Source organism: Empidonax traillii, unplaced genomic scaffold, assembly GCF_003031625.1.
Source record: "Empidonax traillii isolate 1590-97213 ecotype Southwest subspecies unplaced genomic scaffold, ASM303162v1 scaffold685:size505991, whole genome shotgun sequence".
NCBI classification, from domain to species: Eukaryota; Metazoa; Chordata; class Aves; order Passeriformes; family Tyrannidae; genus Empidonax; species Empidonax traillii.
The window spans coordinates 273,069-296,740 of record NW_020955878.1 but is presented as its reverse complement, the minus strand read 5'-3'; the positions used below and the strand labels follow the sequence as shown (position 1 = coordinate 296,740).

The 23,672-nt window shown below is 42.4% G+C and overlaps 1 protein-coding gene across 1 annotated transcript in view; it reads left to right on the top strand.

Moving 5' to 3' along the window:
• Window positions 1-1,262: 1,262 nt before the first annotated feature.
• Window positions 1,263-23,672, top strand: part of LOC114065657 (myosin-1B) — a 35,119-nt gene continuing 12,709 nt past the window's right edge. Inside the window, exons 1-25 of the mRNA XM_027899717.1 lie at window positions 1,263-1,468; window positions 1,562-1,705; window positions 1,797-1,953; window positions 2,492-2,519; window positions 2,603-2,714; window positions 5,328-5,420; window positions 5,517-5,580; window positions 5,670-5,768; window positions 5,862-5,965; window positions 6,129-6,267; window positions 6,681-6,799; window positions 6,900-7,049; window positions 7,129-7,299; window positions 7,637-7,950; window positions 9,304-9,373; window positions 10,684-10,771; window positions 12,751-12,868; window positions 14,253-14,376; window positions 15,929-16,065; window positions 17,321-17,576; window positions 19,797-20,039; window positions 21,624-21,800; window positions 22,413-22,558; window positions 22,645-22,735; window positions 23,487-23,654. Coding sequence (XP_027755518.1) covers window positions 1,265-1,468; window positions 1,562-1,705; window positions 1,797-1,953; window positions 2,492-2,519; window positions 2,603-2,714; window positions 5,328-5,420; window positions 5,517-5,580; window positions 5,670-5,768; window positions 5,862-5,965; window positions 6,129-6,267; window positions 6,681-6,799; window positions 6,900-7,049; window positions 7,129-7,299; window positions 7,637-7,950; window positions 9,304-9,373; window positions 10,684-10,771; window positions 12,751-12,868; window positions 14,253-14,376; window positions 15,929-16,065; window positions 17,321-17,576; window positions 19,797-20,039; window positions 21,624-21,800; window positions 22,413-22,558; window positions 22,645-22,735; window positions 23,487-23,654 — 3,516 coding nt within the window. The 5' untranslated portion in view covers window positions 1,263-1,264. The remainder of the gene's footprint in view (window positions 1,469-1,561; window positions 1,706-1,796; window positions 1,954-2,491; window positions 2,520-2,602; window positions 2,715-5,327; window positions 5,421-5,516; window positions 5,581-5,669; window positions 5,769-5,861; window positions 5,966-6,128; window positions 6,268-6,680; window positions 6,800-6,899; window positions 7,050-7,128; window positions 7,300-7,636; window positions 7,951-9,303; window positions 9,374-10,683; window positions 10,772-12,750; window positions 12,869-14,252; window positions 14,377-15,928; window positions 16,066-17,320; window positions 17,577-19,796; window positions 20,040-21,623; window positions 21,801-22,412; window positions 22,559-22,644; window positions 22,736-23,486; window positions 23,655-23,672) is intronic.

Sequence of the window (23,672 nt, the reverse complement as noted above, 5' to 3'; positions counted from 1 at the left end):
CAGATAGCTTTTGCTGAGAGAGATCAGCACTTCTGCAACATGTCCGGAAGCAGCATTACAAATGCCTTTATATTCCTTTCATAATTTTCTTGCACATAAAACCAGTCCATGTTGACAGATTCAGTATTGTAATGCCTTGAGTGTACACATCAGAGTTGTTCAATTCTGTCCTTTTTCTTCTTTAGTCCCACAGTGCATCAGACAGCACACAAAGTAGCAGGAGTTTGGAATTTTTGTATTACTTTTTTTCTAGCCTGTATATTAGATTGTTGATACTTCTGTTTATACTAGTTCCTGCCCACATTATTTCTGCTTTTGCTGTTTCTAGTTTTTTACTAAGAATTTAAAAAAATGTAAAATAAAACTGACCATAAAGCAGTTTTTGAAACATATCTACTAGACAAATCCATGATAATGTCTGGTACATATTGGTACATGTTAATTATCTTTTAGTGATTCATAACCAATATTAATCTATGTAATATGTTAAAGCTAAAAGGTACTTTGTAATTGAAATTCTTTGAAATGTCATATCACATATTTATTTACCTAGATATTATGTTATTTACCTAATACTTTGACATTATTATTGTCAATTATAACTAATTATTATTGTTATTATTATTATTATATATGATATTCCTTTATTGGCTAATTTTGCAACATATCTGAAAAGATGCTTTATATTTGGTATATATGATAAAGAGGTTTGTCTTTCTAGATAAGGAATGACTGACCCTCACAATTTGTTCCTGCTTGGTATAGACAGGAACCAGCTGAATTTCCCCTGAGTGGTATTACAGCGTAGAAAACAGAAAGGTGTTCAGAACATATCCACCTGGAAATCTCATATGAGAGCCAATCTGCGCAACTTACAGATCTTACTTGCATCTAAACTTTTAGGTGTCTAATGAAACAATATCAATGGCCCTGTGTGTGTGGCTTTGAGAAGGGTGTGGCTGTGCAACTCTATGAGTAGCAGATAAAGATAGAGCAGGCCAGCTTTTGAAGACTTCTAGCTTGATATTCTCTTGGGCACACAGGCATCCTATCTAAGGGGGGTGTCTCCAAAGACAATACACTTCTGTCTACAAAAGGAACTTTCTTCATTAGCACTTCTTCAGCAGATACTTAAAACTTAAGTGCCTGATTAGCCCTCCTCTGCCTATTAGTCATTGAGCATGACCACTGTCTGGATAAACATAAATTACGAATGCACAGACTTTCTGATGCTTTTCTGTATTCCTCCAGAGCAACTGCAGCCATGAGCTCGGATGCAGAGATGGCAATCTTTGGAGAAGCTGCTCCCTATTTACGGAAGTCGGAGAAGGAGAGAATTGAAGCCCAGAATCGCCCATTTGATGCTAAGTCAGCCTGTTTTGTAGTGGATGATAAACAAATGTATGTGAAAGGTACCATACAGAGCAGAGAAGGTGGCAAAGTCACAGTTAAAACATGTGACGACACAGTAAGTGATACCAACTGTAACTCATATGTGATCATTCACTTGAGGCAGTTCCTTGTCTCATCTCCTCCTCTTGTTTCTTTCTATTTTCATCAGACTGTGACTGTAAAGGATGATGAAGTTTTTCCCATGAACCCTCCGAAATTTGATAAGATCGAGGACATGGCCATGATGACCCACCTCCACGAACCCGCTGTGCTGTACAACCTCAAAGAGCGTTACGCAGCCTGGATGATCTACGTAAGTGGCAGCAGCAGCTTCCTTTGGGCAGCTGCAGGAACTGCTCTGCCAGGCCCAGGGGAAGCCAACGTGCTGTGTCCCTTCCTGGCAGACCTACTCGGGTCTCTTCTGCGTCACTGTCAACCCCTACAAGTGGCTGCCCGTGTACAACCCGGAGGTGGTGACTGGCTATCGAGGCAAGAAGCGCCAGGAGGCCCCTCCACACATCTTCTCCATCTCTGACAACGCCTATCAGTTCATGCTGACTGGTGAGTCTTTTGGCAAGAGTGAAAAAACCTGATATGCATTTGGTCAAGGAATACTCGATATTTTAGGTGTCTTAGAGTCTTCTCAGTGGTCCCATAGTCCTACAGCACACCTCAGGATCAGAGTGCCTATGACATCTTAATGACCTTTGGGCTGTCAGATAATGAAGGAAAAGCAGTAGCTGGCTGTATGGCTTTGTGCCCCCTCTCCTTATAAGGAACCTAAAGAAATGGTAAAGAAAAACCACAGCAAACAATTTGATTTCAAGTAATTATTTAAGCCAATGTCTATACATAAAAAACCCAAAGATTAAAAGGGAAGCCATATAAATAATCATTACTTGAAGTCAAATGTTGAGCTGCTTCACCCTTTCTGAACAAAAAAAAAATTCAGCTGCACACTAATGTAGAATTTACCTTAGCATACAACACAAATACAGATACAATATAGTTCTTTCCCTTGAAGTCAATTAGCTGTATTTGAGGAACAAAAGCCCTCCACATCTCATTTGTACAGCTCTGTCTGTGATTTTGATTTCAGATCGTCACAACCAGTCAATCCTTATCACGTGAGTATATTTTGTTATGAGTGATAAAGTTGACAGAGAAGTGAAAATATTTCCTGTAATAATTAATATTTTTGTTTCAACAGCGGAGAATCTGGTGCAGGGAAGACTGTGAACACAAAGCGTGTCATCCAGTACTTTGCAACAATTGCAGTTACGGGTGAGAAGAAGAAAGATCCACAGCCTGGCAAAATGCAGGTATGACATCAGCTCCTCCTTCCAGTACTTGCCCACACTGTGCCACAGAGAAAAAAGTACCAATGTGTATTTTGGGGCTGCAGGACTGTCAAAAGCCAGAAAGTGTGTGCAGCTGAGAAGGCAGTCAGGATGCACAGGCTGAGCATACCTACACTTGTTTACCCCTGCTTACTCAGCCTCCATCCCTCTGAACTCTACTTATAAAACCATTTCGTCAATGTAGGAATCCCAAGCCTCAGTTTCTCTCCAGTCTCCATTTACACACAGGAGTCTTCACCAGAGAGAGAAAGACAATGTTAGACGTTGTTTCTGTGCTGTCCATCTATGTACCCACCCATCAGTATCCTCTGAGATCAGCCACATCCACAGCACCTGAGTGGCTACAGGTGTAAAGAGAGCAGTCAGTTCCCACTGACACATGGTTGGGCCATTCCTGGGCATTAGTTCATTCCTATTGACAAGAGAAGTACAAGAACTCTGGATTCCAGAGTGACTGTGCTGAAGTTAAGAACCATTTCAATTGCATCAGGTGGTAGTTTCCACTGGCTTGTTTTCCTGCCTGCAGTCAATGGAACAGCCCTGAAGGGCATCATAAGAAAAGGGACAGATCTGGGACAGCTGGGACTACTTGCCTGACAGTCAGAAAGTAACCTCAGAAAGGATCCTTGCAAGAAAGAAAGCACATGCCCCGATGTCCCTTTGCTGAGCAGCACAGCTGCTGCAATCTGAGCCCACTGGGACATTTGCAAGGCACAGGCTTCATCCCCCCGCACCAAGCAGGCAACAAACACCCTTGTGGCACAAGTGTATGACTCCACAGCCTGTGAGATGGTATGTGCATCAAAGGGGATGACACGTGTCAGCACATTATTTGAGGGCATAGCGGAACTTAAGGAGGTTCCAAGGCTGAATATTCTTTTCACACTCAGAGGCAGGTGTCTGTGATTGATGGGTTGTTATGGCCAAGGCAAGTTCATCACAAACAGTCTTTCCATCAGCAGCATATTAGAATCTCCTGGGCTCAGCTTTCATCAGCTGCTCACTATGCCAGGACTGATCTCAGAAAACCTTTGAGACAGCTGAGAGATATCCAGACCATGTGTGATATAAGGAAAATCACCTGGCTCTTAGACTGACAGCAACCTGTTTTGCCCTCTTCTGAGTTAATTCTCAGAATACTCTATATTTTTTAGTATTCCAATCTCTGTGACAATAATATGTGCCTCTTCATAGGAACAAAAATAAAACAGGTTATCATTCTTTGTAGCCCAGCATTCTATCGCAGATAGAGGCTGAAATCAGATGCCAGGCAAGAGCATAGGAATAAGGGATACCTGTAACAGCATTTCCCCAGAATGCAGCCCCCAGCACATCATCACACAGCTTGTAGACAGGACTAGAATTAACTCCTTCTCCCCCTCTCCCTCTCCTCTCCATGAGAAAGTTCACTTAGAAAGCTGAAAGATACATGTGAGGGGGATGGCTCTATGGATTTAGGATTATTTATCAAAAAAAAAAAAAAAAAAAGATACAGAGCTTCATATTCTACTGTGTTGCCTTAATTCTGTAGGCTCCATCTTCACGGTGGACTAATGAAAACAAATTTAAACCTGCTGTGCCATCTGCAGACAGTGCTGGGAACGGCACTCCCTCCCTACTGCAACTTGTTCGAGGCTGCACTGAGCACTACACACACAAAGATGCAGTAACTGGAGCAGTGCTGCTCCTCTTTCATCTGGATGAAAACTGATTTATCTTTTTTATTCTCTTTCTTTTTTTCTATATGTTTTGGAAATTATCCCTGGCAACGCTTTCATACCCTATGTAGGATCAGTAATGACTTTGCTAGAGACTAAGCACGCCAGTGACTCTGGTTCCTGGACTGTATCTCACAGAAAAGGAGGGACATAATGTCACAGAAGCTTCTTTTTTTCACCACATTTTTGCAGTTAGCAATGAGAGATGCAATATAGTATCAAAACTTTACATGTTGAACATTCCCTCTGCAGTAACACAAGAAAAAAATAAATCAAAGAGTCCCTGTTCTCTGCTTATCTAAGTTCGGTATTTGAGTGTCAGGCTTTGTCCATGTCCCACTGTTTTCAAAGCATACTGAGAGATGTTTTGCTGCACCATGAAAAGCTGCTATTGTTTGAATGCAATTGCAAAACTTTACATTCTCCTTAGTAGATGCTTCCTACCAAAGGATGTACCTCTTTCTGTGTGTCCTGGGCTCAAAAAACCTTTAAAAAAATTTCCAGAATCTTCACATTTTCCTTAGCTGTCATGGTCTTTGTGAACAGAAATGTGGAAACACCTCTCATATAGATTTCAAAATCCCTGAGCTGCACTGCAGTGACTCTGTATGTGATATCCAACATGTGATATCAGGTTCAAGAAGCAAACAAACCCCAGATCTTTTTTTCAGCACTCTCCACTTTGAAACCCATGGCAATATCCATGAGTGTTGGCTGATGAATGCTTAAAAACTACTAATTTTTAGATTAAAATCACAGGTGATGTGTAAAAATTATCTGTTTGTAATAACTCTTTTGCAATATTTGTTACTAACCAGTAGTAAAGTTGGTAAGAAGCATTTTCTCCTGTAACTAGGGAACTCTGGAGGATCAGATCATCCAGGCCAACCCACTGTTGGAGGCTTTTGGCAACGCCAAGACTGTGAGGAATGACAACTCCTCACGCTTTGTGAGTTCATTTCAGATTTGCTGGAATACAGACATTTAATACAAGTCTCATTCATTGATTATCATAACAAATGGGTTGATCTGCACTGCTTCATAGGGAAAATTCATCCGGATTCACTTTGGAGCAACTGGCAAGCTGGCCTCTGCAGATATTGAAACCTGTGAGTTGGAGCAAGTCAGTGCCAGCAGAACTTGTGCACTTACAATCTCAAATTTATCAGGAGACTAATGGCACCTCTCTTTTGGTTAGATCTCCTGGAGAAATCCAGAGTGACATTTCAGCTGGCCAGTGAAAGGAGCTACCATATTTTTTATCAGATAATGTCCAACAAGAAGCCAGAGCTCATCGGTGAGTGCCAGCAGTGCTAGACTTGGCTCAGTTAGTGCTTTCTCCTACTGTGACCTGCTCCAGTACCACTAAAGGTGCCCCATATACCTGCAGATCTCCTCCTTATCTCCACCAATCCCTATGACTTCCCCTATGTGAGCCAAGGAGAAATCACAGTTGCCAGTATTGACGACAGTGAGGAGCTGCTGGCGACAGATGTGAGTTCAGCCGAGCACCCTTCAGCAGTGCAGCAACAAGGGAGGCCTGGCCAGCCGGGGCCCAGTGCTGTTGGACTGGGATGGTGCTGGACGCTCGGTGCAGACAGCCTTTGCGCTCTGCAACAGCCTTCGTGCTTTTGCAATTTGCCCATTGCCTCTGCAGAGCGCTGTGGACATCCTGGGCTTCAGCCCCGATGAGAAGGTGGGGATGTACAAGCTGACAGGGGCCGTCATGCACTATGGCAACATGAAATTCAAACAGAAGCAGCGGGAGGAGCAGGCGGAGCCGGACAGCACAGAAGGTAGAGTTGACTGTAGAGTTTGCCTGTGACCTGCTCCAGCAAAGAGCTAGTAAAACAGTCCCATAGAGTGCCCAACACTTTGAAAGTTTTTTTCCCTTCCAGAAACTAACGTTTTGAGGTTTATTGCAAGTTCCACAATGTCAATTATTTAATTTATGCTCTACAGTGAAACAGAGAGACATAAAGCTTAAGCATTGCTGCAGACCTCCAGACATGGAACAGGAGTGAGCTGCAGCTGATATAATGCCTTTGGAGGAGGGGGAGTATTCTCCATGGGAATGGAGAGGAGCTTCTCTTGACAATAGGTGCAATTGAGTAGTTCCAGAAGAAGACTTCTTGTAACAGAAAGATCCCAGCAGCCCTCAACACCTTTCCTTGTCTCTTTTGAATGTGTTTGCTGTGTCTAATCCTAGTGGCTGACAAAGCTGCCTACCTGATGGGTCTGAATTCTGCTGATTTGCTCAAGGCTTTATGCTATCCCAGGGTGAAAGTCGGGAATGAATATGTAACTAAAGGGCAAAATGTCCAACAGGTACATAAACATTTGATCAGTTTTTCAATTTGTTCACACAGTTCTTTCAACTTTAAAGCTAACTCAACATTTGTAACTGCCATGGCTGTGCTTCTTACAGGTGTACAATTCAGTGGGTGCATTGGCTAAATCAGTCTATGAGAAGATGTTCCTGTGGATGGTTGTTCGCATTAACCAACAGCTGGACACAAAGCAGCCCAGGCAGCATTTCATTGGTGTCCTGGATATTGCTGGCTTTGAAATTTTTGATGTGAGTTACCATAGGTACACTTGACAATTGAGGACTGCTTTTACACTAATGGGAATTTTTTTATATTTTGAATTTGCAGTTCAACAGCCTGGAACAGCTGTGCATCAACTTCACCAATGAGAAACTGCAACAGTTCTTCAACCACCACATGTTCGTGCTGGAGCAGGAGGAGTACAAGAAGGAGGGAATTGAGTGGGAGTTCATTGACTTTGGGATGGACCTGGCTGCCTGCATTGAGCTCATTGAGAAGGTAGAAGTAATCTTTTCATCGTAGGAGAGCACATTTCTCTTATGATCATTTATTTTAGTCCAGTAATTCTTGATTAATTGACAAATTACTATTGAACTACCCTCTCACATCAGAAGAGGCAGCTTATAGAACCAAAGCTTTTAGAGTAATGGACTGCCTCTGCACAATGATTTCCTGAAGAGTATGGCTGGGCTGGAAGGGAGAGGGGCTACACAATGTTAATTTGGAGTATTTTATGACTGCCTTTAACAGTAAGGTGAACCTCAACTCTTACTTCTTGCAATAACTCCTCCCCTCCCTAACCCTTATTTTCTTCCTGTATTCATGTTTCCCCCAGCCCATGGGCATCTTCTCCATCCTGGAAGAGGAGTGCATGTTCCCCAAGGCAACTGACACCTCTTTCAAGAACAAGCTCTATGACCAGCACCTGGGCAAGTCCAACAACTTCCAGAAGCCCAAACCTGTCAAAGGCAAGGCTGAGGCCCACTTCTCCCTGGTGCACTACGCTGGCACAGTGGACTACAACATCTCTGGGTGGCTTGACAAGAACAAGGACCCTCTGAATGAAACGGTGGTGGGGCTGTACCAGAAATCATCCCTGAAGCTGCTGTCTTTCCTTTTTTCTAACTATGCTGGTGCAGAAACAGGTAAGTGATTTTTCAGTGATGATCAATAAGGCAAAAATCAACTGAAGTCTCCTCTCTTGGTATACCACAAGCTACCATCCCCTAATGTGACCTTGTTCTGGTGTCTATCCAAATCTGCCAACACTGAGACACCAGCGGCAGTGCAGAGAAGTGCAGCAAGTCTGAACCCAAGTGACAGGAGGTGTATGTTTCCTGACTGTATTGTGAATCACATCGTGTTTACCCAGCCACTAGACAGGTGCCAAGTACATATGCAGAGTGCAAGCACTTTATAGTCTTTTGAGACAGAGTTTTGTTTCTTGAGGTGAACTGGAAGAACTAAAATGAGACCATGGAACTATTTCATATCCAGCTGAACAGTCCTGCTTTTGCAAGGGAAAATGAGAGAGGGAATAAAATTTAGAAGTTCTCTATGGGCATAAGAAAGCAGTCCAATCTCTTACCTTTTTTTTTTTTTTTAGAAGACTATCAAGTCAGTTAGTAGGCATTAACAAAAATGGCCACCAAGATTTCTACATAAAACCTCAATATTCTGGCAGCCTGGATGCTGGGCAAAAAGTCAGGCACAGGTACAGCAGGGTCTTGAGAATCAAGACAACAATGCATGGGGGCTTTCCTGGGGACAGCTTGGCTGACATATGTGTGCCTGAGCAAGCTCCTAGGAGATATTGGGGACGAGTCAGCTGTGAACCTTGTGGGTACCATCAGTATCAGGAAGACAACACTGGTTGCGCAGATAAAATTTTGGATAAGGTGTGAAATTCAGAGCAGAAAAACTCCATTTAAGTCTCAATTTAATTGGCTTCAAGGGTGTAGCAAATATGGAAAGACAATGAGATGCTGTCTTGTATTGCTGAGACTATAATTTGCTTCCTGTCTTGGGTCTGCCATAACTCAGAATAGAACTGTATTTTTGACCTGTAACACTGAATTAGCAGATTTTTCTAAAGAAGACTTCACTGCACTAATAAATGAATGTTCACTGCTGAGTCACATTCTTGTGGTCTTTCACCTAATCAAAAATAAAAAAATAAATTAAAAATGGAGCTTTGGGTAATAGTATGTGACTAGTAGTACAGAGTGCACTGTTAGGAAACTTATGTCAGGCCACACTGTTCCATATCAGCAAAGCCATATACTCTGTGATGCAACATAAATCTTTCATTTGAGATCAAATACACCATACATTGATCAACAGCTAGCTATCACTGGTTTGCTAAACTCTCATGTAGCACTGTGTCAGTATTTAAAATTAAATATTTTATTGGCCTATAGCCAAAGATAGGAAGGCGAGGCCTACAAAACGTACTGCTTATTCTAACTGTTCCCGTCCCATCTCTTTCTTCCAAGGTGATAGTGCTGGTGGTGGCAAGAAAGGTGCTAAGAAGAAGGGAGGTTCTTTCCAGACAGTGTCTGCTGTGTTCAGAGTACGTGAATTTCCTTTCCTATGAGCCATGGTTCCACAAAATGATCTGAGGGCTGGAACACCTGTCCTATAAAGAAAGCTGAGAGAGTTGGGGTTGCTCAGCCTGGGGAAGAGAAGATTCCAGGGACACCTTATTCTGGATCTTTTGGAGCTTATCAGAATGACAGAGAAAGACATTTTTACCAGGGTCTGTCATCATCATGGCTGGGCTTCGCGAACGAAGATTTGAGAGGGGCTCTACCCACACTTGCTACAAGCGCGCTGATGGCTAAAAAGGCCAATGCGAGATAGACAAGTCCAGTTGCAGAACGTACAGCAGAAAGACTCCCCAGGTGATATCGACAAGACGCGATTCTTTCTGCGTTGTCTTTTCTCCTCGAGAGTGATCCTGTGTGTGTTCTCAGAAGCAGCAGCAGCGTTATAGATGGTGTGTCTCCAGGCCTCCCGATTGGAGGCCAGGGTAGACCAATGGTGGTGATCAATATGGCCAAGGCTGAGGGATTGTTTGAGGCAGTCCTTGTATCTCCTCTTTGGGCCTCCTCTCTTGTGGCAGCCAGTGGCAAGTTCTCCACAGAGCACAGTCTTAGGGAGGTGATGGTCCTGCATCCTGGAGATGTGGTCTGCTCAATGCAGCTGTGTTCTCAGCAGCAGGGCCTCAATGCTTGTGTTTAGGATTGTACCAGGGTCTGTAGTGACAGGACAAAAGGCAATGATTTTAAACTGGAAGGGGGTAGATTTAAATTGGATAGAAAGAAGATATTCTTTTTTACTGTCAGGGTGGGGAGGCCCTGGCACAGGTTGCCCAGAGAAGCTGTGGCTGCCCCATCCCTGGAAGTGTCCAAGGCCAATGGGGTTTGGAACAACCTCAGACAGTGGACAATCATAGAATCATAAAATTACCTGAGTTGGAAGAGACCTGCGAGATCATCAAGTCCAACCCTTGATTCAACCCCACTGTGATTACCAGATCATGGCACTCAGTGCCACATCCAGCCTTGTCTTAAAAACCTCCAGGGACGGTGAATCCACCACCTCTCTGGGCAGGCCATTCCAGTGCCTGATCACTCTCTCTGTAAAGAACTTCTTTCTAATATCCAACCTAAACCTCCCCTGACAGAGCTTAAGCCCGTGCCCTCTTGTCCTAGCCCGTGCCCTCTTGTCCCTGTCTAGGACAGTGATGTTGGTCTTGATGACCTTCAAAGGCCCCTTCCATTCCAAATTCTTCTGTGATTCTATAACTCCTTAACATTTGAATAAGAATGCAAAAGCTTTGTAGTTTGCAGCTGAAACCCTTGTTTTGTTCTACCACAGGAAAATCTAAACAAGCTGATGACTAACCTGAGAAGCACCCATCCTCACTTTGTGCGTTGCCTGATTCCTAACGAGACCAAGACACCTGGTAAGTCCATCATTATACTCTGAAACATGGGACTGATGGGAAATAGCCTGGGAAATAACCAACTTCTGAACAGCTTCCTTTGCATGTGAAGTCCTTGTGGGGGTTGGCCTGTGGGACACTAACCAACAGAACTTCTCTTGTGTTGTCTACTGTGACTGTAAAGTTTTGGTCCACAACACTTACCCATCTTTGCTTAGTGTGTGTACAGAACTCAAGGTGAAAAAGATGGGCTTGATTACAGCTGATAAAATGTGGGTAACAGCATTAGAAAATCCCTAACAAATGCCTAGTTTAAGGGACCACTGTATCATTCAGAACTGTTGGGTTCAGCCCAAGACCACTTAACAGTTCCTAATTATCCAGTGTTAGGATCTGATTCACTGAACTAGAGAACTGTCAAAGAAGTCGTATGTCATTTGAAAAATTCCATGTACAAGCTGCTGTGTCCTGCTAGCACTTGGAAAGCATAGTGATATAAAACTACTTTTTTTTTTTTTTTTTTAACTCACAAAGAGTTTAGTCTGTGAGAACTGTCAAGTTTTGGAGTATTGTCATGTGGTCGATAAATTGAAGTACTTCCAAAGAGTTTGCCAGGGTGGGTTGTAGCAGTCTAGCCATTATAAGACCTGAGAGTGGTAGAATGATAAGGTAGATACTATTAAAATGTAGTGGATGCAACAGGAGTAGCAGGAATCAGAAGCTTAGCATCTGCTCAGGAAACAAAAAATGAATATGAGAATATCTACGTTTCTTGTTTATGTCTCTCTTTGTAACCCTGAAGACCATAAGTGGGGTTTAAGCAATATACATGTGTAACATTCACATTTTAGATATTCATACAAACTCCTTCTCTACTCAGTGGAGAGAAGCTGGCCTTTTAAATTGGCCTTTTAAGGTATGACTCATCTGGCCGCTTATATACGTCTACCTTAGGATGAGATGAATCACATTCTAGAAGAAACTGTTTCACTCTGCTGACTAAAAATGAAACCCTAATGGAAATGTCCACACTTCATATCCAAAAGTGAAGAAAGAGGAATCCCACCGGGGTCTTGACAGTCAAGAAGGTGCAAGGAGGGAATTAAGGAAACCAACTACAATAGAAAAGCATATTTGAATGGATGATGGTGCCAGATATGGCTGTCATTTTATGTTGGGTTGGTTGTTTTGACAGATTTGCCTCAAAGCGAATCTTGACTTTTGTCTTTTAAAAGAAAAGTAGTACTGTCTGATTCAAATTAGGGATGGTGACGTGAAGGAAGGAAAACCGGACATCTTCTGATTTTCAGCTGGTTTTAGTCTGCTTATGATTGACTTCTCTAACAGCTTCTTTGTGTTAAACTTTATTGATTACACAGAAAAGATAAAGTTCAGTGTATGGGCCATTCTGTGTTAATGAAGCTGATGGGAATTTCTAACTAACAAAATGATTTCGAGAGTTTATTCTGCCAGTTGTACTTTGTAATATTTGGGTATAAGTCATACCCCTGATTATTATATTCAATAGATCTTTTAGCAGGACAAACTTTATTCCATTTTTAATCAACTGTCCAATTCCACAGAAGGACTAAGAGCTTTAAGTAACCTGCTCTCCACTCCTGTGTGGGAATCGAGCTGTAAAATCTTAAAGAACATAAAGAGCCTATTGTCTGGAGGGCACTACACTACACAGTGCCATCTTTGCCTACATCCAGTGAGAAGGCTGATGCTGTTGAAGATTTTTCAGCTTGTCTCCTAAAGCATTGTCGTACCATTTTTAAAAACTGTAGCCTTACACTTTTACACAAGAACTGGTAGCCCTCATATTCTTAGTAAAGCTCAGTGAAGCAACTCTCTGTAACTTATTTGAATTGAAGGCATGTTCTGTCTGCACTTCCTGCATCTTCAACCAAGAGTGGCTTGAAAAAAAAAAAAAAAAAGGTCATTGTGAAGATTCTTTGGAAGCAAAAGGTAATCATGATGGATGTATTTTGTTTAAGGTGAAATGGACCATTACCTGGTGATGCATCAGCTGCGGTGCAATGGGGTTCTAGAAGGCATCCGAATTTGCAGGAAGGGTTTTCCAAGCAGAATCCTTTATGCAGACTTTAAGCAACGGTAGGTCTTCAGTTATTACTCAGTTATTACTGCCTGTTAAGATAAGGCCTCAGTAAACACACAGTTCAGGTGACATGATGGAGAGACACCCTCCAAATCAGACTAGATCAGTGGCACTGGAGGGAACCAAGTTGTTAATCCTGTCAGAGGTCACTCCAGCCCTTCCCTCTCTGACCAGACTCGAGAGTTCTCGAACGTCAGAAATGGAACAATTTCTAAGCTGAAGTCACTGCCCAATGATTCAAAGAGATGCACAACAGTTGCAGTGTAATGAATGAAGTGCCACTGCTCTTTGGAGTCTCACAGAGTGCAGATACAAAATCAACATATGTCAGTGCAGCCTCCTCACACCCCACTGACTGAGCATTCCCAAACCCCAGGCTTTGCTGGTGCTGTGTCCCTGACCTGCATCCTGTGCCTTGTTTTCCTCATCTTTAAAATGGAGACAACTAAATGGGTTCATGTGGGCTCAGTTGCTATAAAGTGCTAAATCAGAACTGACTGTTGCTATAAGTAAATGTAACAGTAGAATCTTCTATGCTGCACTGGTGTGAAAAGGACCCAAGATCTCTCTGAAAATGCCCTCACCCTGATGTTTAGTAAGGGATTAGCTGGTCTCAACTGTCAAATCCTAATTTGATGAGATAGATGAAGGAATTCATCCATAATGGCTGTGGTCCAGAACGACAAAGTACTTTAATAATTACAATGGAAGCCTAAAATGGAGAATAAACTCACTGCACTATTAGCCTTGTCGTGATTTTACTTTTTTTTTTTCAAGGTAGACTGGAGAATAAGAAGTGCTCCCAGGTACAACACAAATCCACATCCTTTGGAAGGATTAGGTGGTCCTGTCTATGACACAGGATTACCTTAATCATCAAGCTACCTTGCAAAATGCTGAGACTGCTGTTAGCATTTAGAAAACAATACTGTGTCATTTTCAGTCCACACAAGGACTCATTGGCACAACTTGTAGAGGCTGTGAGCTGTACAAGATCGGCATTCCCTTTGGAATATAGCTGATTTTTGTCAGTAGTTTTAATTCATCTGCAGCTCTAATTTGAGTAGCATTCCTCTGATCAATAAAACAAGTTGAGAAGAGGTTGACAAGTTCTCACTAATTTCTTCTTAATTGAATCTGCAGACACTCTTAAGTATGTGCCTTAATTTTGTATGTAACAGCATACACACCCAACAGATTCCTCTGTAGATGTGTTCCCTTTCCATCACCTTCTGTTTAGCCAGCCAACATAGTCTAGATTTCAGATGACATATTCAGCTACTTTGAGATAGCTTTGTTTCCATATATTTCACAATATACAATTATTTTTCTTTTCCTCACCCTGTTTGCAACCAGTTCTTGCAACCTTTCTCATTATAGGTACAAGATCCTTAATGCCTCAGCCATTCCAGAAGGCCAATTCATCGACAGCAAAAAGGCTTCAGAAAAGCTTCTTTCCTCCATTGATGTTGACCACAACCAATATAAATTTGGCCACACTAAGGTAAAGCCCTTGTGGAAGAGTAGGTATAATTAATGGCAAAATATTTTGTTTGTTGAAAGTATTTCTTGCATAAAAAATCAGCCTTCATGATGATTATAAACAAAGTACACCACTAGCAAGAAGGAGTACAGAAAACTTGTCTAGTTCCTGTGTGAGAGGCAGTACTGCCAGCCCTGGGAACCACACTACCAGCATTATCCAACATGGCTGCAACTAGACTTCCCCCAGCCAGTTGAACCCATTTAGACTGGCTCAGACAAGTTTGGACAGTCCTACTTTTCAGAGGATTTTCAGAGGATCCAAAGCAGTGTTAGGTGAGACACTGATTCTCTGGTCAGCATAACCAAGGCAGTGCTGTCTCTGGACACAAACCCAACCACCTCCACTACTAAACAGACACAGAATCATAGAATAGTTTGGGTTGGAAGGGACCTTAAAGGTCGTCTGGATCCATCCCCTCTACCACGGGCACTGACACCTTCCACTAGACCAGGTTGTTCCAAGCCCTGTCCAACCTGGCCTTAAACACTTCCAGGGAAGGGGCAGTCACAGCTTCCCTTGGAAACCTGTGTCAGTGTTTCACCATGCTCAGAGGAAAGCATTTCTTCCTAATATCTAATTTAAGCTACTCTTTTTCAGTTTGAAGATGTTCCCCTCTTGTCCTGTCACTCCAGGCCCTTGTAAAAAGTCCTTCTCTATCTTTTTTGTAGGCTCTCTTCAGGTCCTGGAAGGCCTCAGTTAGGTTACCCAGTTCTCTCAGCCTTTCCTCAAAGCAGAGGTGTTCCACCTCTCTGATCATCTCAGTGCCTCCTATGGCCTCTCTCCAAAGGTCGATGCCCCTCCTGTGCTGGGCCCCGGGGCTGGAGGCAGCTCTGCAAGTGCAATGTCACCTGAGAGGGCACAGGGGCAGAATCCCCCTCTCCGATGCTGCCCACGTTGTGGGATCAGCCCAGCACATGGAGGGTTTCTGGGCTGGGCCATGTCCAGCATCTCTCCCACCAGCACCCCCAAGTTCCTCTCCCAGGGCTGCTGTTCATCCCCCAGCCTGGATTGATCCTGGGAGTTGCTCCAAACCAGGTGTAGCACTAGCAGGTGTTAAACTATGAAATTCCCGTAGGCCACTGCTTGAGCTTGTCCAGATCCCTCTAGAATTCATCACCATGTATGCTTCTCAAGCTAGTTCTAAGGACCAAATCTTGAGCCTGACATAAAAGGGTAGAGTACAGTGAAGAGACAGAGTAAGATATAGCACTATAGCACTAAGCTGAAAGTTAACTCTTTAATTTAATGACTATTGATGAGCTAGATCTTCATGACCTACACTGGAGCAGGCACCAAATAACACTACATTAATGTGATTAGATCATACAGAGCAACTTGTCATGAATCACAGGAACACTGAGAATTTGAATATTGACACAAAATTTCTCCAGCTGTTAAACCTTTACTCTGCAGGCATTTTTCCAAAACTGACTTGTACAACCCTGCATCAGCTGCCAATGGCCACGTATCTGCCTAAGCCTCAAACTCTCTGACCCTCTTTTTGTTCTAGGTGTTCTTCAAGGCAGGTCTCCTGGGACTCCTAGAAGAGATGAGAGATGAGAAGCTTGTGAGCCTCATCACTCACACACAAGCTATGTGCAGAGGGTACCTCATGAGAATTGAATTTAAAAAGATGAATGCAAGAAGGTAATATAAGAAAACACTAATGATTATACTGTGTCAGACCAAAGTGTGTGGTCACAGACATAAAAACTACTGTTGGGGAAGAACCTTAGAAAGTGGGAACAAAGCAAGTATAAACTAACAGCTTGCTCACAACAGCCTCACAAGTTCTGGCAGTGGCTGTTTAGCAACTGGACCATGCAGCTGGACCATGATACTTAGTAGTAAACAAGCAGCCTTTTCTCCAGAAATGCACTTACTGTTTTCAGCCTTTCAAAGAACCCTGTGGCAGAGAAAGACAACTGAACAAGGGTTGAGGTTTGTTGATTTGAACATGCTGCCTCATCATTTCATTGGATCACACTGGTTTTGTAAGGAATGACAGACAACCACTCTCTGCTCTCCTTTTCTTTAATTTCCTTTCCTGGCTCTATCATCTAAGATGAACAATTCTACCTTGTGCAGAGAAGGTACTCCATACTTTCAGCTCCCTACTTTCAGCTATTCCACATGCAAAACTTAGAGTGCAGGAGTGACAGCACTAGGCAAACCAAGCAAACTTTCTCAAATGTTGTTGACAAGTGAAAGCTTTAGGGGTAGCAAGGCTTGCATAAATGTACAGGATGCTCTGTCAACCAGCTGCTTGTAATACTGTGAAGCATATATTTTGCTCAGGTGTTTCTTGAGCCACACATAGTTTCTAAGAATTCAATAACTCTTACTGTATTTCTCTGCAACAAATTGTCTAATCTCCCTCTGAACTTTGAGCGTTAACAGCATCCTTTTGCATTCAATTCTTTAAAAAAGTTTCTTTTTTTTAAGTTTCTGTTAATAATTTCTAATATGATATTTGCTATTTTGAGTGACTCCAAAAGCATCAAGCTGCTGTTTCCACAATTGATAGAAACTGCCAGATTTGTAATCTCAGCAGGAGTACGTCAAGGATTCAGTTTTCACTCTGGTATATACCCGAGCACTTGCATTTTCCTTGAGACTGAGGAAAGTCTCAGAGATTCCCAGCCAATATGCCAGAGAAGTCTGTCTGTTTTGGAGTATTTCTCCCTCAAGTATCATGACACAGTTGCCATTCAGGTTACCAAATGAGCCATTCTACAATAAGGGCCTAGAAATTACTCTTTAATAAAAGCAAGGGAGGTGACAAAAAAAAGTCTTATGCAAAAATTCTTTAGAGTAAATGCTGATGCTGTGTGGCAAATAATGAGAGCATGTTTCCAAGTAAAGTCACTCACTCTCATAAACTGTTTTCATGTGTTTTCAGAGAATCCATTTATATCATCCAGTACAACGTTCGTGCATTCATGAACGTCAAACACTGGCCCTGGATGAAGCTGTACTTCAAGATCAAGCCCTTGCTGAAGAGTGCAGAGTCTGAGAAGGAGATGGCCAACATGAAGGAGGAGTTTGAGAAAACCAAGGAAGAGCTTGCAAAGTCTGAGGCAAAAAGGAAAGAACTGGAGGAAAAAATGGTGACCCTATTGCAAGAGAAAAATGATCTGCAGCTTCAGGTTCAGTCTGTGAGTAACCTCCATTTTCAGATTCACCCCATTTCCTCTTACTCTGCTGCTCTTTCCCTTCCCTTTTCCATTGTCCTTCATAAACAGGCATGTAACGGGAACACTGCTTTGTATCTGGTCTTTTCACTTACACCTAAGAAAAGTGAGTATAAAGCACAAAAATTAACACCAGTAGGAATACAGGAAGTTCCAACTGGCCTCCCAGATAAACCCACTTTACCATTAAGCAATCACCAGTGGAAGAATCAGACGTCCCACAGTATATACAATGTGCTCCTCACATTCTGGATGAAATATAGGGTGTTTTCACATCTGCTGATAATTAAATATGGAGCCAGGACACGGGTGCTTTTCTGTCAGAGGAAAGATTGAAACTGTGGAAACTGCTTTTCTCTGGAGTACTGCTTAATAGAGACTGAAATTGCACATTTCAGGTTCTAATAGGTAATAACAAGGCCAAAGGCAGTCTGGTGCAAGTGGACCTGAGACTTGTTGCCATGTGCTTTTGAAGCAATTGAGTTCCAGCAAGAGTCTGTTGTTTCACATGCCAAAACTTTTAGCTGTCTGCTAAACATCAGATTCTTTATCTGAATCCTTCTTCAGAACTTAACCTCACCTACTTTTCTGTGTTTCTTTGTACATTTCCTGGTACTTAATGCTCTGTTCTCCCAAACCCACCCATTTTACAAGCATTTGGGACTTCAGTTTAATACCTTAATTCATAGGATGGTTGAGGTTGGAAAAGACCTGTAAGATCATCAAGTAAGTCCATCAACAGCAAGTCCAGCGCTGCCATGTTCAACCCTAAACCACATCCCTAAGGTCAGATCCACACGAGTTTAGAACACCACTTCCCTACTCTGTCCCAATGCCTGACCACCCTTTCATTGAAGAAATTCTTCCTAAGATCCAGTCTGAACCTTTCCTGGTGCAACTTGAGGCTTGCTTCCTCTTGTCCTGTCACTTAGGAGCAAAGCCAAATTCCCCCTGGTTCCCCCCTCCTGTCAGGGAGTTGCAGAGCCAGAAGGTCCCCCCTGAGCCTCCTTTTCTCCAGGCTGAGCCCCCCCAGCTCCCTCAGCCCCTCCTGCTGCTCCAGCCCCTTCCCCAGCTCTGCTCCCTTCTCTGGATGTGCTCCAGCCCCTCAATGCCCTTCTTGTCATGAGGGACCCAAAACTGACCCCAGGATCTGAGGTGTCTCAGCAGTGCCAGCACAGGGGTCAGTCACTGCCCTGAGTCACTGCCCTGGTCCTGTTGCCCACACTATTGTCACACAACCCAGATGCTCTTGGCCTTCATACTCACCCGGGCACACCTGGGCTCATGTTAAGCTCTTGTCACCAACACCCCCAGATCCTTTTCCAGCTTTCCAGCCCCTCAGCCCCCAGCCCAGAGCACTCTGTGGGTTGTTGTGACCCAACAACAGGACCTGGCACTCGGCCTTGTTGAACCTCACACTCTTGGCCTTGGCCCATTGATGCAGCCTGTCAAGATCCCTCTGCAGAGCCTTCCTGCCCTCCAGCAGCTCAGCACTCCCACACAACTTGATATCATCTGTGACCTTGCTGAAGGTGCCCTCTGTTGTCCTAGGAGACAGCAGATAAGTAGCATTAATTTAGACAAAATGTTATCTGTTAATCCTGTGTCACAAAATGTGACACAGGATTGTGTCACATAAAGTGAAAGTTGCAGGCTATAATCTAGGTTGAGTTTGACCCTGTCTTGGCTGAGAGATTAAAGAATGATGGGAACCAGATTAGGCTCATATGAATAAACTGGGGAAAGACAGTCTGACCTCTATCATTAGAGTTATAGGAGCCTATTAAAGACAGACTCATCTACTGTTCTATGAAAGATGACTTTGAATACTGTATGTTTTACAAATCCACATCTAAGATCATGCTTCCATGATGGTAGTATTCCAGTTTTCTGCCCACCTATTTATCTCACTAATTCCTGGCAAGCTCCTTGTTATGACTGAACCCTGTGAGTCTATTGTATGGTACTGTAGTCAAATAATCTGACCAGCTAAAAGGAAGTGTCTCTCCAAGGGATTATAGTCCACTTTCCTATCCATGGCTGAACAGGGTAATCTCCTCATGATTGAATCACAGGCATTACTGCCCTGACTTGTGCAATCAATTTTGTGAATATGGCTCTTGAACTTGTTGCCTCTTGTCATTTTTATGATAAATATAATAAGCCTTCAATATGTTCTGACAGGAGAGTGAAAATCTAGCTGATGCTGAAGAAAGATGTGAAGGACTCATTAAAAGTAAAATCCAGCTGGAAGCTAAAATTAAAGAACTGAATGAAAGACTGGAGGATGAAGAGGAGACAAATGCTGAACTGACAGCAAAGAAGAGGAAACTTGAAGATGAGTGCTCTGAGCTGAAGAAAGATATTGATGATCTTGAAATGACTCTGGCCAAAGTGGAAAAGGAGAAGCATGCAACAGAGAATAAGGTGACAGAGGAATTGAGGAATTATTCTTTCCCAGGCAACAGACAGTTGTCAGTTTTGTGGAAAGCTGCAGTCATTCTTAAGTGCTCTGAACAGAAGTGAGATGTGCCTAAGGCATAGGAGAAAGGTTTTCTCACTTAATCAGCTGCCAGAATTTTTTGTTAACATTTTAACTTTTTCTTAGGAACGATGTATTTTCTGTGACAGTTCAAAAATACTTAAGAGGTTGTTTTGGTGTTTTATAGAGAATTTTCATATTTGCCTATTTGCAGTCTTAAGGAATCAGTTCATTTTTGTCTCCTGTGGATTATGGGGGACTATGATGCTTGTGAGCAACTCAGCACAGAACAGCTATGCTGGTTCTTTCTCATATGCATGAGAACTGATTTTGCAGATGTTAAATGTTTTCTTATGATGTATTTAAGAAGACCAGGTTTCAGCTAGGATTTCCTTTCCGTCCCTTGACCTTATGATACAGTGAGAGTCCTTCCTGATTTGTAGTGTTCATACTGCCAGTGTAGTAAGGAGGGTGTATATCAAGGAGTCATTAACTCATTTATCTCCTAGGAAATGCACATGTACATCTCTACAATCACTATGAAGAAATAGAATTGAGTTATATATGTTAGAATTCAAAAGTCCATGTGTGTAGGGACAGTGTTCTGTCTTGCTGTAGAAACAATGCTGGCAGAGCTGTAGCTACAATGTTGAGTTCCCTCTACTGCCATCACTGAGATCAATACCAAATCTTGTTTACAATTACAGATGTGTTGGGCATTGCTACACTAAGGCCAAGAGGAAATCTAGCTAGTGGTGGGGATTAGGATGAGGGAGCGTCCTATAGGATATCAGGGCCATTTACACACTTAGCAGCATGGACTTTCCTTATCCCTACTATTAGTGTTTCCCATTCACATGTGACAAATGGGAAGCAAGGGTTAGGCAGGTTAATGCACAGGCCTGATATGTGAGACAAGGTTGCTGATATGCAATGCTCTACTGAAGCACAAGGAATAAGTTTCCAAGATAAAGCTAGCAGAGCCCAGTTAGAAGCCCTTCCCCTAAACATGTGATCGCTTGTTCCACAGGCATAAGGATTTTTGTCATGTTATTGTGTTTCTTTCACTTTTATGGAAAACTTAACATATCTTTGGCTATGCTTGGCACTTGATCATATCTTTTTAAAGAACCTGTCTTGCTGAGAATTTACAGCTGTTTTCATAGCAAATATATCACATGCAGGAGAGTAATTTTTTGAGCAAGAGCAATTCAGAGGGCTTTTGTAAATCCCAGTGGGAAATCCTTGCAGAGGCAAGTGAAGATCTAGAACATGTTCCACTACAGAATTCAGTAGGATAGGACTGTGGGTCAAAAATAACTAGAGGAGGAATTCCTACAAGCAGGACCAGAGAGATCAGACTCTCAGGCATGACACTTGCTGCTGCCCTCATCACAATCAATATAAACATTCAATGGAGAGCATTTTGACTACATTCATGTAAGAGTTTGCAAGGAGGCACTCACTGTGTTCTTAGTCTGCCCTTTCTCAAGGATCCCCTCACAGTATGGATGCTGGCTGTCTGACAGGTTAAGAATCTTACTGAAGAGATGGCAGCTCTGGATGAAAATATTTCTAAACTCACTAAGGAGAAAAAGGCCCTGCAGGAAGCCCACCAGCAGACACTGGATGACTTGCAAGTTGAGGAAGACAAAGTCAGCACACTCACCAAAGCCAAGACCAAACTGGAGCAGCAAGTAGATGATGTAAGTAAAAGTTTTTGATTTCTCTGTGCAGATGTGTTCACAGATTAGAAGAGACTAGAAATCTATAGTTGGGAGTGTAAGCCACACCTAAAGTAATATAGCCAGCTCTAATAACTTCAGCTAATAAATCACTGTCAGGGAATTGTGGAATCCAGTACATTTCTCATGTTCATCACTGGGCATTTCAGCATTGTAGACGTCTGTGACCTGACTTAAAGCTTTAGCTGGAGCAGGACACCTGTGACAGTTTGAAAGTTGCTGCACAGTTATTTGTGTGTGCATATACTCCAGGAAGTTATGAATACTGGGAATTTGTCCATATTTAGCAGTCCATATGCTAGAGACTGCAGCCACCAGAAAATTTTAATTTATGTTTTTCTCAAGAACTTGTATTTCTATTGTGCACAGCTGTGGGCAGCTCAATGACTGAAACCAAATGACCACGGCAGCCCTGATCTCACAGTGAGAGTGTTGCACAGGTGGAGATGATCTGATTGTTTTCTCTGTGCATCAATTTCCAACTTAGATTATTAAAACTTAGATTATTAAAACAAGAACAGTTACTTTCGAAGTAAAATCTATGTGTTTCAAAGTATGTTTTATGTGTTTTAGTTTGAAGCATCTCTGGAACAAGAGAAGAAACTGCGAATGGACCTTGAGAGAGCAAAGAGAAAACTGGAGGGTGATCTGAAAATGTCTCAGGATTCCATCATGGATCTGGAAAATGATAAGCAACAGATGGATGACAGACTAAAAAAGTATTGCATTGACTTCTTATGCTCTGAATTCTGAAACTCGGGTTTTATCTTAACTATATTGCATTTGCCCTCTTGTTCTTTAATAGAAAGGATTTTGAAGTTAGCCAGTTGCAAAGTAAAATTGAAGATGAGCAGGCTCAAAGTTCTCAGCTGCAAAAGAAAATTAAGGAACTTCAGGTAAAGTCTAAAGAGTTATTAATATTTTTAGTAGCAAGAACAAGTTTCTTAGAATTAATTGATATTTATTCTTACACCATTCTACAAAAACATTTTCTCTCAAATGAATAACCATCAATATGGACTCTGTGTGCTGTTCCCATCTCAGGGCACTTTCACAGTGACTCTGGCCTCTAATCATACATAACTATTTAGGAAAAATTTTAGGTGAAGATTGTGGTAGGCTTTAAAAATGCCACTGAGAATGGCTTTTCTAAGGAAAAAAACAGAATGTGACATAATGTGTCATGATCAGGACAAAGATCACTTTCTAAATGCAGAGCCAGGAAGACAGCTCTCTTCAGTGCTATTATGCCATGACTGCTCTTCTCAAAGTTTATTCCATCCTATTTGCTGATGGAGAAGGGGCACTGCTTTGTTTTGGCTTGACCTTTGCAAAATTTTCAAGAAACTCACATTGTTTTACATTTTCTAATGACATTGCCTCTATTTCTTCAGAAAAGTGCAATTCTAAATTCTTCACAAAGCAATAAATCTATTCTGAACTATAACATAAAATTAAGTATCAGATTTTACATTCACTGTTGTTCCAAAGCTGAATATTGCAATGTCCTAGGGCCCAGTTCAGTGAAGTTTCTGATGGTGCTTTTCTTTCTATGCTTATATAAATGGATGTGAACGTTTGCTCTTTATTCCTTAATGATAATTTCAGATCTGTTTATTCAGAAGTCCTCTTTTAACCAATGAACAGGCCCGCATTGAGGAGCTGGAGGAGGAAATCGAGGCCGAGCGAACCTCTCGCGCTAAAGCAGAGAAGCATCGGGCTGACCTGTCCAGGGAGCTGGAGGAGATCAGCGAGCGCCTGGAAGAAGCAGGAGGGGCGACGGCAGCTCAGGTGGAGATGAACAAGAAGCGGGAGGCAGAATTCCAGAAGATG